Source organism: Dendrobium catenatum, unplaced genomic scaffold (genome assembly GCF_001605985.2).
Source record: "Dendrobium catenatum unplaced genomic scaffold, ASM160598v2 fragScaff_scaffold_1220, whole genome shotgun sequence".
In the NCBI taxonomy this organism is placed as follows: domain Eukaryota; kingdom Viridiplantae; phylum Streptophyta; class Magnoliopsida; order Asparagales; family Orchidaceae; genus Dendrobium; species Dendrobium catenatum.
The window spans coordinates 11,606,619-11,621,899 of record NW_021319682.1 but is presented as its reverse complement, the minus strand read 5'-3'; the positions used below and the strand labels follow the sequence as shown (position 1 = coordinate 11,621,899).

At 31.3% G+C, this 15,281-nt stretch overlaps 1 protein-coding gene across 1 annotated transcript in view; it reads left to right on the top strand.

Moving 5' to 3' along the window:
* The window catches only part of LOC110115147 (plant intracellular Ras-group-related LRR protein 6), a 38,495-nt gene extending 28,825 nt beyond the window's left edge, over positions 1-9,670 (top strand). Inside the window, exons 17-21 of the mRNA XM_028699138.1 lie at positions 5,920-6,011; positions 7,134-7,230; positions 7,990-8,064; positions 8,281-8,336; positions 9,410-9,670. Of these exons, the coding sequence (XP_028554971.1) occupies positions 5,920-6,011; positions 7,134-7,230; positions 7,990-8,064; positions 8,281-8,336; positions 9,410-9,485 (396 nt within the window). The 3' untranslated portion in view covers positions 9,486-9,670. The remainder of the gene's footprint in view (positions 1-5,919; positions 6,012-7,133; positions 7,231-7,989; positions 8,065-8,280; positions 8,337-9,409) is intronic.
* The last annotated feature ends 5,611 nt before the right edge of the window (positions 9,671-15,281 follow it).

Genomic DNA, 15,281 nt, shown 5'->3' with positions numbered 1-15,281 from the left:
TTTGATTCTTTGAAACCCTCCTATTAAGCACCCATAACTGCATATCAAAGCACCCAATTCTGAATTGTCATATTTGAAAGTTTAGTTTCTCTTTGTTCATGCCAGTGGGAAGTGGGAACATCTAAGAACACTATGCAATTGGCTTGATGTCTATCAAATACGTTGTTAATATTACTGATATTGCTTTTAATATAAACTAAACTATTTCTTTTAAGGAAGAAATAGTTGGGGAAATTGAATTCAAATCTTATTCCTTGAAATCATTAAATATATATATGTACTCTAGGAGAAAAAAACAAAAAAAGAAAGACATTTAATCTAATTAACTATAATAAACAAAAGAGGAAAGTCATTTAATATAATTGATTCTAATAATTATATCCCATGGATCTTGATATTAGAAGAGGAAATCTCCAACTACAGCCCACGGTTGCAGCTCAAGGATTGCTAAAATGTCAAAGCTGTGGGCCCCTTCCTTTTTGTGTTATTCAACACTCTCCCTCAAGTTGGGTTGTACAATTCTAACTGGCAAACAAACTTTTCAAGTAGAGAGCCCAATAGTGCCTTTGTTAGAATATTGGCAAGTTGTTCATGAGTTGGGGTATATACAACTTCAATTTTTGAGTTCTCTATTTTCTCAGATATATAGTGTCTATCAATAGTAACATGTTTTGTTATGTCGTGATGTATTGGATCCTTGTCCATACTGATTGTGGCTTGATTTTCACATTTCAACTTTATCGTGCCTTCAATATTTATTTTTCGTTTAATCAATACTTGTCTGATTCAAATACCTTCACAAATAATAACTATTAATGGTCTCAGTTCAGATTCCACATTGCTTCTGGAAACAACATATTGCTTTGTTGCTCCTCCATGTCACTAGGTTCCCACACACAAATGAATAATATCATGTGGTCGATTTACTGTCAACCTAGCTTCCTGCACAAACTACATTAGAATAAAGGATCAAAATTTTTTCTTCATTTTTCTTGAATAATAGCCATTTTGAGGAGTGTTCTTGAGATATCTTAAGATTTGATATACTGCCTCCATTTGCTCCTTCATAGGATTGCTCATATATTGGCTCAACATACTCACAACAAACTCAATATCTGAATGGGTGTGGGAGAGGTATATAAGCTTTTCTACCAGACGTTGATATCTTCCTTTATCTACTAGAACTTCCTCCTTTTCTATCCCAAGTTTCTTCTTAGGATCCATATGTATAATGGATGGTCTGCATCCTAGCAGGCTGGTCTTCTTCAGTAGGTCTAAGGTATACTTACGTGGGAAAACAAATATACCTTTGCTTGATTGAGCTGCCTCCATACCAAGGAAGTATCTAAGTGATCCTAGATCTTTAACTTCAAACTCCTTGGACATAGCCTATTTGATCTTCATTATTTTTTTTATATCATTCTAGTAAGGTTGATGTCATCCACATATACAATTAGTACTGCTACCTTGTTTCTTTGTGATTGCTTCACAAACACGGTATGATCTGCTTAACATTGTTTAAAATTATGGCCTTTTACATATTTTGAGAATCTTCCAAACCATGCTTTAGGAGACTGCTTTAATCTATATAAGGATTTTAGCAGTTTACACACTTTGTCCCTTTCATAAGACTTATGAATCTCCACTAGAATCTCCATGTAGACTTCTTCTTTCAGGTTCCTATTCAAGCATGCATTCTTGATATCTAGTTGATGTAGGTGCCAATGTAAATTCGCTTCTAAGGAAAGAAGAATCCTGAAGGTGTTGAGCTTTGCAATAGGAGCAAAAATTTCTTGATAGTCTATTCCATAAGACTGAGGAATCCTCTTGCAACCAATCTAGCTTTCATCCTCTCAACACTACCATCCTCCCTTATGCTTTATGGTGAACACCCATGTGCAGGTTACAACTTTCTTTACTAGTGAGATTTGTAATTACGCAGGTTTGATTTTTCTCCAAGGCCATAATTTTTTCTTTAACGGCTTGTCTCCATCCTGGTTGATTCAAAGCTTTCTGAATATTGATTGAAATATGCACATCATCTAACTCGGAAAGGAAGACTTGATAAGTATATGATAATCTGCTATAGGAGAGCAAGTTTTCTGTTGGATGCTTGGTGCATGATTCTTTCTAGTTATTTGATGACTTTATCTCCTTTTGAACTTCCTCATTTTCCTCCTCTGTATGAATCTCTACAGTTGTTGGATTCATTGAAGGGGATTTGAGAAGTACAAGACGTGTCTAACTACTCTGTAAATGCTGATTTTTCTTTCTTTTCCTTAGTATACATATTGTTGTTCCTTAATTGTTACTCTTTGATTAGGACTTTTGGGTGGAGGTAATAAATCTGAGGGTGGAGGTTGAGACATAGGAGACATGCCTTGGGAAATACTCGTGGTTTGAATTTCTTGTGATATTTGTTAATTTTGAATGTACTCTGTTTGGTTGTATAATAAGGAATTTCATTCTCAAGATTGAAATTCTCCTTCACTCTCCCCCTGAATTTCAGAATTAGTGAAGTATGAGTTGTTTTCGAAAAAGGTGACATCCATGCTTTCAAGTTTCAAATACCTTCCTAGAAGTTGGGCAAAATCATTTGCAACCTTTTTTTATCGGGGAATAGCTTGTAAGACTCAACCAGATAACCAAGTGAGTTGCTAAATGCTACTTATAATTCAAATTTATTGATTAACTATTTGTTAAATAGATTAATATTAAATAGGTAAGTTTAATGTTAAATATTTGTTACATTAATAATAGAAAATAAATGGATTATGTAATTTCAGTTAAATAAGTAATTTTTTTTTATTATGAATAGATGCATAGTTTGGGTAAATAGGGGCCACTCTCCTAACCTTATCTACTTTGGATAAGTGTTGTTACGGCATGAGAATAAAATGGGAGAGAAAAATGAAATGCAGATATCACGGAATAGAGGGAGCCGCTGATTTTTTGTTCCTTGTCGAAGGCATACTGGCGGAGACAAAGATCCTGTAGCAAGGTTCGGTAGAGGGAGGCGGGACTGTAGCTTTAATCGGCATAGTATTTCCAGTGCTGTAGCAAGAGGCGGGAGTGCAGGAAGTGTTCGGCATAGTGCAGATTTCACTATACTTGTTTCAACATAGTGTATAAAGTATTGTAGCGGCATTAGGTGAGGCTTTGACCAAGTGATCTCACGAAATTGAAGAATTCTGCAGCAAGACAGGTAAGAAGCTTGTAGACTCTTTCTTTACTGGTGGGAGATTTGTAATTACGCAGGTTTGATTTTTCTCCAAGGCCATAATTTTTTCTTTAATAGCTTGTCACCATCCTGGTTGATTCAAAGCTTCCTGAATATTGATCTAAATATGCACATCATCTAACTTGGAAAGGAAGACTTGATAAGTATATGATAATCTGCTATAGGAGAGCAAGTTTTCTATTGGATGCTTGGTGCATGATTCTTTCTAGCTATTTGATGACTTGATCTCCTTTTGAACTTCCTCATTTTTCTCCTCTGTATGAATCTCTATAGTTGTTGGATCCATCGAAGGGGATTTGAGAAGTACAAGATGTGTCTAACTGCTCTGCAAATGCTGTTTTTTCTTTCTTTTCCTTAGTATACATATTGTTGTTCCATAATTGTTGCTCTTTGCAGTGATTGATTAGGACTTTTTGGTGGAGGTAATAAGTTTGAGGGTGGAGGTTGAGACATAGGAGACATACCTTGGGAAATACTCGTGGTTTGAATTTCTTGTGATATTTGTTAATTTTGAATGTACTATGTTTGGTTGTATAATAAGGAATTTCATTCTCAAGTTTGAAATTCTCCTTCACTCTCCCCTTGAATTTCAGAATTAGTGAAGTATGTGTTGATTTCAAAAAAGGTGACATCCATGCTTTCAAATACCTTCCTAGAAGTTGGGCAAAATCATTTGCAACCTTTTTTTATTGGGGAATAGCCAATAAATATGCATTTTGTTTATATTGGGTCAAGCTTGGTTCTATCTTGTGAATAATTATGAACAAAGACAGAGCATCCAAAAACTTTAGGTGAAAGATTTGATGATATGAACCAAGCATGTGGATAGGCTTTGAGTAGAGTTTGTCTTAGTGTTTTAAATTTTAGTACCAAAGTAGGTAACCTATTTATTTGGTATGCAACAGTAAGAATGGTTTCCCCCCATCTATATTTTGGTACTTTTGTAAATAGCATAATAGATTTGACAACTTTCAGGAGTTACCTATTTTTCCTCTCAACTACCTCATTTTGTTGAGGCATATACGCATATAAACTCACTTGGATTATCCCTTAGTTTGATTGGTATTCTCTCATGATAAAATGAAAGTATTCTCCCATTGTTTGACTTTAAAATTTGAATTTTTGTATCAAATTGATTTTGAATCATCAGTTGAAATGATTTGATTATCTTTTCAACTTCAGATTTTTCCATCATTAAATAAACCCAAGTGAGTCTAGTATAATCATCAACAAATATCACAAATCACCTTGCACCACTTATATTTTTAACCTTTTAGGGTCCGTAAATATCACTATGGATCAACATAAATGGTTTAGAAGGTTTGTAAGAAACAATTGGGTAAGATGATCTGGTATATTTAGTCGATTGACAAGTTTCACATTTGAACAAACTTTGATTTTTATTAATAAATAAATGGGGAAAATTTTTTCAAGATGCATGAAATTTGGATTAATACCACATGATAATCTCTCTATCTTGACTGACTCTAGAATGACTCAACAAACTAACTCACAATAGGATGATTCTTAGTAGCAATTAAGGATTTGGGTGTCTTGATATAGTATAACCCAGAACACATCTTATCACTGCCAATCTTCTGCTCCGAATCTAGTTCCTGAAAGATACATACATTATTAGAGAAAATTGTTAAGTAATTACTATCATGAGTCAATTAACTAATGAAAATCATATTGCACTCAAGATTATGTACATAAAGTATCAATTTAAGGGTGATAGCTTATGTGACAAAAGCGGAACCAGTTCCCAAAACTTTGGATTTTGAGCCATCAGTAGTCTTAACTACTCGATTTGAATAATAAGGTTTATAGTCATGAAGGAGTGTAAGTCATGTGATATGATGCTCCTGAGTCAATAACCCAAAATTTTGACTATTTTATACCTGAGTGAGCGTAAAGGCTGATAGCAGGTTTTGGAGACTGTTTGTTCGTAATGTTGTCAAGCAACAACTTCAGCATCTCTAAATGCTCCTTGGTGAAAGTAATGGCTTCAGCTTTGATGGATTGATATTGTGTGATGTAGACAGAGTTCGCCTTGCTTTCTTGTATTGATTTGTTTGCTTTCCAATCAGCTAGTTTTTCATGAATCTTCCAACGTGTCTCTTTTGTATGTCCTGGTTTGGCACAGTGATCACATCATGATCTTCCTCCCTTCTTTTGATGTTAATTTTTAACATGTGAGGGGTTTTAATTGCTGCGGACAATAAGAGCATTTTCTTCTTCAACCTTTGAAGATCCTTGTAGGCCCCACAACATGACCTTTCTTCTACTCTCTTCCCTTCAAACTTCAGAATAGGCCTCCCGGAGATTTGGAAGAGCTTTGGTTCCCATGATCCATCCTCTAATGTCATCCATGTTCTTGTTCAAACCCATCAAGAATTTGAATATTCTTTTTTTCCTCGACAATCTTCTGGTGAAGTGCGTGATCTTCTGGGCATTTCCATTGATATTGTTTATACATATCTAATTGTTTCCAATAACGAGTTAGAGAATTAAAATATAGAATTACTGTCAGGTTCTCTTATCAGCAGTCATGAAATGGCCTCCCATATTTCTTGGGTTGTCTCGTGAAGAAGAAAGTCTCACCAATTTCTATATTTATGGAGTTGATGAGCCAAGACATGATCTAATGATTATCTGCTTTTCCATGTTCTGTAAAGATGATGGGTTTGCAGTGGTATAGAGGCATCACCAGTGATGTAGTCCTCTTTCCCTCTCCTGCAAATAAACATCCTTATCAATTGAGACCATTGTAAAAAATTTTGCCCATTAAATCTGTGGTTTGTGATGATGAGAGGTGGAAGACGATAAGAGTTGTCTGTAGATACAAAGTTTCCGGTGTTTAAACCGGTAATATAGACGGATGAGATATTGCTATCCATGGAAATGGTTGGGTTTCCTCGGTTGAAAGAGAAGATGAATTTTGGGCAAGGCCTAACAATGCTTGAAGAGAAACTATCGACAGGATGATGGAAAGTTACCGTCAGCTATAGGTTGGAAGAAAAGGAGGAAGGTTTGCCGCCTACACTCAGAGAAGGTTTAGGATTTTCCTAAACTCTGTACCATGAAGAAATTGTTTAAGGAAATTGAATTCAAATCTCATTACTTAGAATCATTACATTTTTTTTTATTACATATATATACACTCTAGGAGAATAAATAGAAAAAGAAATACTTTTAATCTAATTAATTATAATAAATAGAAGAGAAAGTCATTTAATCTAATTGATTCTAATAATTATATCCCACGGATCTTGGTGTCAGTAGAGGAGATCTCGAGCCGTCGCCCACGGTTGTAGCCCACGGATTGCACACCTGTCAAAGCCATGGGCCCCCTCCTTGTTATGTGATTCTGATCGAGAAAAAATCAAAATGATTGTTGGACTATTTGTATGGGGTCATTTATATGAATTTTGAATATTGAATTTCAGCTGGTTTTTATCATATAGTTGATGTTATCAGTAAATCCTTAGAACTCAAGAGAGAGAAAGAGTTTATTTGCAAAAGTGAAAAGTGGTTCTTCAGCTCTGGTCTTACCATCTAATTTAACATTTATAGATGTGTTCATAAACTATTACTGATGCGGACATCCAACCGTCCATGCTAATCCGAGGAGGAGCTGAAGATTGACGACCGAGATCACTTTGTTTTATTTTCGTTTATTAAGTGTATTTTAATTTAATTTTGCAATTTCCCTTTTTACCCTCTTGTCTTATGTAAGCCCAAGGGGCGAATGTGTCTTTTAATTTCTCTTGAGGCCTATATATAGAGGCCCATTCTCTTGTATTTGGATGATGGATTATTAGTAAAAAAAATTTGTGTTTTGCACTTGGGTTCTTTGGGAAGAACGTTAATGAGATTTCTATGATTACAGAAGAATGAAGTTATCTCATATTCCCCCGAGTATTCTGAGCTTACAACAGCTAAGGGTTCTTGATTTAAGCCAGAATTTGCTTGTCTCGCTACCGGAGGTATAACTTATCTTACTTCTAAAAGTAAGTTGACTGTGTTATGGGCACAGAATTCAATCCGCAGTGCACAATCCATATAGCTCTCTTTTTTTCCATGATTGCTGGAGTAATTGCGGAAAAAAAACAAGATAAAAATTTTGTTTCTTGTGCAGATTGACTTTATTAGTTTTATCTCTTTGATCCTTTGTTTTTTATATGGATTCAAGGATACAAATTACTGTCACATAATGTAAGGGGCTAAGGGCGTCTCCAACCGAAAACCCCATTTTCCACTCTACAGTGCCGTAAAACTTCAAAATGCGATACTTCATCTTCAATAGAACTCCATTTTTTTTCATGCGCTTCTTTGCAAAGTTAACCATCTCTTTTGTTTCGGGTTCTTCCTGTGAAGTTAAGTATAGTGCGAAGGTAATTGCTTTTAAAAAATCGGTATGTGCACAGTCCGATGTCAATATTGGCGTTGCACTGTTCACTTACTGATTTTTGGCATGAGATTTGGAGTTCGAATGTAGCGATTCGTGGACAGCATACAATGATATGCAGTTCGGTTGGAGATGATTTAACCATGTCATATAATGCATATTGACTTTATTAGTTTTATTTATTTGATCCTTCGTTTTTAATATGGATTCAAGGATACAAATTACTGTCATATAATGTAACCATGTAATGAGTTTTTTCTTTGCTCATTTCTCACTACAAGTGAATTTCATATTTCTGGAACACAACGGACTAAATTCTTGTATAATTTCTGAACAGGACGTTAGGAACCTGACATGTCTTCAAGAGCTTAACCTGTCAAACAACAACATCGCTGCACTTCCTTCTGAATTGGTCTGATTTTTTGCTTTCTTTATCAACTAAAACTGACATACTATAAGGATATGTGTTTTAGTATCTTTATAAAGCATTTATGACTTAATTTCTACCATTTTATCTCATTTTTAGTATCTTTATCCATACCAGTCTTATAAACACCTTACAGTGTCTGTTTGGACCGGGAAATGATTGAGAACTTTCGTGTTCTGAATAAAAAACTTTCTTGAGCAGGGTTTGCTAGATCCTCATCTCCAGGTCTTGAAACTTGATGGCAACCCCTTGAGAAGGTAAAAAGTGCACAACTACTTATTTCTGTCTTTATTTAAGCTTTGTTTGGGACGGCTTTCTTATTGCTTCTTAATACGGCTTTTAGTACAAAATTTTAAATTTTTTACTAAAAAGTTGCTTTAAAAAACAATAAGAAAACTGCCCCAAACGAAACCTTATTAGCAATAGAAATTTTCATGAGTTGTTTCAGAGCTACAGTGCTTAAGTTGCTATTTTTTGGTGCCAATTTGCCATCTCCTATGGTTGGTAAGAACATTAAAAATTGTTGTCAAGATATTGAATTTGAAACGTAACCTATGTCATAATAAATCTCATTATCCAGACTTTGGAGTGGACAGAAAAAACCTGTGGATCATTTGAACTTTTTTTGGGAAATGACCATATAACCTTAGACTCCAGTCGATTATGTTATCTATCATAGTTGACAATTGCTATTTTTTTATTATTAAATCATGCATGTTGCTTCCCTGCTGATATTTTTGTATTAGAGTAAGGCTTCGTTTGGTACAGCTTTCGTATTGCTTTCTAAAATAATTTTCTAGTATAAAATTTTTTAATTCAAGCAATTTTTTTGCTAAAAAGTTGTTTTAGTAAGCAACAAAAAGCTGTCCCAAATGAAGCCTAAGTTAGAGTCTGTTGTTTGGGGCAGCTTTTTTATACATTGCTTTCTAAATAACTGTGACAATTTTCTTTCTATTTTCAAGAAAGTTTTGTTGGAAAATGTTTTTTATAATTAGATCCACAAAAAGAAAGTTATAGCCTAAGTGTTTTAAGAAGAATGAAGTTTATAATTTCTACAATAGCTTTCAGAAAATCTATTTTCCCTTTACAATTCAACAATATTTTTTTTACAAATAACTGCAACCATCTCAAACAGATCTTTAAATAGTTTGCATGCACATTCATCATAATCATCATCAAAATCAACCTGATACCCGTTATTATTATTATTATTTTTGGGACGTTGATAGTCAAAGCTCCCAACAAATAAACAATGTTGAGTTCCGTGATACGAATTATTTTGATATCAACTTTCTGAGCTCTTATCCTGTTCATGTCTCTTAATTTGCAGCATCAGGCGCCCAGTTCTTGATAGAGGAACGAAAGCTATTCTCAAGTATCTGAAGGACAAACTTCCAGAGCAATAGTGTAATGTCTTGTTAAATTAATATTATTTTTTATGCTATAGGCAGGCTGGTTAAATTTCATTAACTCACTCGTTTGTGTAAACACGAAATGCAGCCTTTACTCTTCAGATTGATAGCTTTCTGCAACCTTTTATTAGTGTTAAACAACTTATTTATTTAGGAGAAATGGCTTTTCACCCATTAAACCCACATACTATGATTATCACCTCTCTCTCTCTCTCTCTCTCTCTGAATTTCTGAGCATATTTAATTTAAAATTGATATGCACATGTATTTGCATAAGCCTAAAATTGATGGCCTCTGTTATGGAGAAATTATTTTGTGCGGAGGTTGGACGCAGCTCTACATCCGGAGGAGAATCAGGTGCAGTCAAGTCAGCGGTACCAAGCATTACAGAGCCGCGGTACACAGCAAAGAGGTGACTTGGCGTATTCTGATTGGTCTCAGGATAACATTCGGCGTCTGCACAGAATAATTAATCCTGCAATGAGATGCAAAACTCTCAATCATGGGGTTAAAATTAGCTTAGAATATTGAACCAATTTTTGATGAAAATGAAAGATTTTAAATTTATTTTTAAGACAATTTGAATATGAGCAATCATTTAAGTATTATATTTTATTCATCTTAAAATAATCATGCATTCCTTGTTTTAGAATAAAATCAATTCCATGGATTTTTTTCTCCATGATGAAAGAGGGCTAAATTAATTAAATCTTAATCATTATTAAAAATAATGTAATAGAAATTAAATTTTAATTTGAGCATTATTAGAAATGATAAAAAAGTAAGTTTATTAGATGAGTTGATAAATTTAATGTCAATAAATAAATAAATCTAATATTACATGAATATAAATTATTCAAAATAATGGATTTAGCACTTTAAACAATACTCAATTAGAATTATAAAAAAACGAGGATTTATAACACCTACCCAAGTTATGATGGTTTAATAAAAAAATTATTTGAGATAAGTAAAAATTAATTATTTTTGTTGAATGATAATATAAGAAATTAGAATTTAATGATCTGTTCCTTATATATATATATATATATAACACCCAAAAAAGCTTATTAAATATGCTTTTTAAAATACTTATACCTTCTTCTTGAGATGAATTAATTTGGGAAAAAATATTATAATTATTAATTTTTTAAAAAGTTATATATATGAACTTATAATTTTTTGAGGAGTATAAAATTAGTATTAATATAAGTTATTTGATAAAAATAAAATATATTTGCATAATAAGTTGTAAACAAGTATTATTTATTATAAAATGGTACTCAAATCTATTTTTTAAAGGCAAAATGATATTGTCTTGTAGGATCAATATACTTTTATTATGATAATTTGATTTATACTCATAATATAAAAATATATTATGATCTCATAATATTTTTTTCCTATAATTTTGTTGAGTGATAGAAAATCTATAGTAGTCAAATTTATAATATAATAGATATGAACAGTAAAAAATGACTTTTATGGTGGAAATAGAAAGAACTTTGAGATGTTGGAGTTGTCATCAAAAGATTCATTCATACTAATTTATCTTTCCATTTAAGGAACTATTAAGCCATTTGATTGAAATCTAATAATAATCAAATTTTCAATCAATTTTTATGACCATAAATTATGTGATTATTTGAATAATAATCTTATATTCTTTTAAAATCATTGTAAGAGGAGAGATAAACTTTCAAGAAGGCAAGCATTGACATTGATAGTGATGACGGTTATTGATATCGTTGTTGACGAAAAGCATGTGGAATGATGTCAAGCCGTTGGAGATGATATGAACAACAGGCATCCATAGTGGTGTCGACAATAGATGTTAAAGTTGGAGTTGACAACATGCATCAATGTTGCTGTCGACGACTAATATGGACAAAGGTTACGATGATATTCATTGGCTTTTTTGGCAACAATGGGTGCATGCCTTACTGATAACATTAGACGCTAACATTATTGATTGCGGCGATTGTTGGTGTTGGTGCCAATAGTAGATGTTGTCATTTTAGGCAGATCTTTGGATCCACTCTTCTAGATTGCTTCATTTGGTCTGATCCCAATCTCTTCAAATGTGTTGAACTAGAGCCTATTTATGAATTTATAGAGAGAGAATTCATAAGCATTTTAACCATAAATCAGAAAATTTCGTTGAGCCGTCTGTATTTATCTCTATTAATCATATGATATTTTTCGAGCATTCAAATATTTTAATGACATCATAATTGAATGATCTTAGACTCATTAGATTCATCTCTTTGAGATGCTTATATTGACTATAAATTTACTAAAGAAAGATTCAAATAGCCCTCAAGTGAATTTTCAAAGTATGTAATTCAAATGGTTGCTTCAAGATTCGTGCATGATCAGATGAATTAAAATTTTTAATTAATTTTCCCTTATCCCCTATTTTCATAAATCAAAATATGTCAGTCCAAAAGTAATTTAGGTTCAAACCAACCACTTCTAAAATATCAGTAAAGCATATGTTAATATACACAAATATTACAAGCAATATTTTAATAAATAAATTTAAATTAATCCATTTTTTTAATTAATTAATGGAATTTCTTTTTAGTCAAAGTACAATTAAAAATTTCATCTTTTTAAAATATTATAATGATCTATCAATATTTATTAAGACTAAAAGAATACATTAATAAATGTATATGATTAAAGATCCCATTGAGAGTGACCTATTAATATTTTATTTTAAAATAATAAAATTAGGGTTCATTAATATATATTAAGTAGCCATAGAAATTAATGTTCTAATTTTATTACTTGGGCTCAATGAACGCTTAGGGCGTGCAGAATTTTCTAATAATATGATGCATTATAATTTAGGTGAAAAATACAAAAAAAAAAAAAATGTAAAAATTTAGGGGCACATTAGGCTTCTTGATCATACTAATAAGCAAATAAAAATTGGAGATTATTTGATCTTCTAATTAATATCATTATGAATCTGCTTTGGATTACTAAAGTTTTTTATAAATGTGATTATAAAATTATTGCGGAGAAAATAATTTTTTAAAAATTGTTATAAAAGACAGTTTCATGGTATTGAAATTTCATCAAAAGAAGTGAAAAATCAATATAATAAAAAAATTATGGTTGCAGCTTGAAATCAAAATAATAACAAAAATATTGTCTCAAACGAATCCTAAGTGTTTATTTGTGCTTCAAGTTTATAATTTCAGCTTAGATCGGATCATTTTTGTTTCATCTAATTAGTATGATCAAGAAGTTTATTTCGATTATAAATTTATTAAAATCGGAGTTTTGATAATCCTTAAGTCAATCATAATAATTCTTTGCATCACATTTTATTTGAAATTGATTAATTTTTTTGTGATGTGATGTGTATATATATATATATATATATATATATATAATTTTTTATTTTTCTTACTTTATCTTTAATATTTTTTCGCTTGTAACTAAACAATGTTTAATGATAAGTAAACTTATTAAGTGTAATATCAATAATTTTAATGCCAATTGGCCGTTGTATTAGCTCTAACCGTTAAGGACTTTTTGGTTAGGACATTAATCAATAAGATAACGCATGGGCTTCTCATATGCCAATACTCGGACTAAGAATCTGGTGGTTGAGCTAAAAGCTTCCAATCGAACAGACGAAGGATTGAGCACGACGTACGTTAGTATGAATAGTTATATGAAGTAAAATAAAGAATATTGATGTGATCATCTAATCACGTTTTTTCGTAGGTAGAGAAAGCGCACTCCATAGGAGTGTTACTCCCAATGTAGTTCGATTTTTTATCAGTCGCAAGTACCAGGTACTTTTCAGACATTTTACTTTGCAGTTGTGTGATTCGTTCTATTGCAACAAAATAGTTAAGGTCTTTCAATTTTTCTATATTGCGATAAAAAAAATTATTTCTTAAAAAGATTTTAAGTACAAATGCAGAATTTGTCCCTGTTATCTTGCATTTGATTTGTTATAGCATGTAAAAATTGCATATATGATGACAAATTATATCTTGGGACAAAAAGAGTATAAAAAGTTATTGAGATTGCATGAAAGAAATAGACCCACTAAAAGAAACAAAAATAAAGCGAAAGTTGAAATCTTATCATAGAATGGGTACCAAGATTTCATAATTGCACGATAATGTCGGAAACTCCTTGAATAATCAATCCGTTTATCAAGCAAAGTCTCATGAAATCTTCCTTCTTTGCCTTCAATTATAAAGTTATGACCATTTGTTTATGTTGTCCGGTGGATCTCTCTTACTTACAATAATGGAAAAAATAAAAGAGATTCAAAATAAGAATTTAATAAAAATTTATAATTTTAATTTCTAATCTAATGAAAAACAGATGAAAGAGAAAAAGAAAAAGAAATAATAAATCTAATTCTATTCTATAGAAATTCATAATTTATCTATTTCATTTCATTATATTTCTAATTATATTATATAATTTATTATCAATCAAATTTTTTTTGTTGAAATTATTTTTTTTCATTTTATTTGATGTTTTTTTTATCTTTTTTTTTATATTTTTATATTCCAACGCAGGCAGAATCCTTTTCTCGTTTCTCTCACCGTGGAAAAAAAAATGGAGAGAGATTATTCTTCTAAAACAACTTTCCTTCAAATTGATGCAAAGTATTTAATATTTAACGATTTTTTTTAATAAAATTTACAAAAAGAGAGATGACATTTTGTTAAATTTGATTGATTTATCTATAAAAATATAATCAAATTAATATTTTATTTATATTTTATAAAAAATATGTTAACCAAAATTTGTGACAGAGCTTTCAAGCTATTTTTTATATGACGTAATATTAAAAATACAAATCATATAAATTATTAATTCATTTTTAATCCAAGATTATAAAAAAGTTTTTTTTAATTGATATATTTAAATAAGATATTATACGCATAAAATAAATAACTCTTCATATAAATATATCCATGGCATAAAATTATATTAATGTATAAATTTTTGACTTTGTCATAAATATTGTAAGAAAAAATACAACAATTTATAATAATTTAAATAAACCATAAATGATTTTGTAAACAAATATTATGAAATTTTGAGATGTACTAATCAAAGCGCATAAATAATACCTATATTATATGAAATACATAAAATATTAATTTTTTTTATATTTTACATCTAATTGTTACTATTTATGTATATAACATTCAAAATAAAAATAAAATAAGAAATAATACTCTTATTAGAATGCCTAAGACCATCTCCAACCGAACTGCGTACAATGGTATGTCGTCTGTCATTCACTCCATTCGAACTCTAAATTGCATGTCAAAATTACGTAGGTGAATAGAGCGATGCCAATATCGGCGTCTCACTATTCACATATGTCAATTTTTTGTGTTACGATATTTGTCAAAGAAGCGTTCGAAAGAGAAGAAAGATGGTTACCTTCACAGCGAGATGAAAAAGCACGCGAAAGAGAAGAAAGAATTGGAATTTAATTGGAGATGAATTACTGCATTTTGGAATTTTGCTATATTTTAGAGTGAAAAAATGTATTTCTTTCAGTTGGAGATGCCCTGAACATCATCTTGTTGCCAATCTAGTCCTTAATTATTCTCATCTTACATCATATCATCATACATCGCTTGTTCGCCGCGAAACCTCTTACGTTTATACTCCCTCTTGTAGTTCGATCAGGGGCGGAGCCGGCCTCCTTTTTGAGGGCGGGCAAAAAGAATTTATGAAATGCATAATTTTATTTATGAAATAGAAAAATGAATTTATTTATTAAAATTT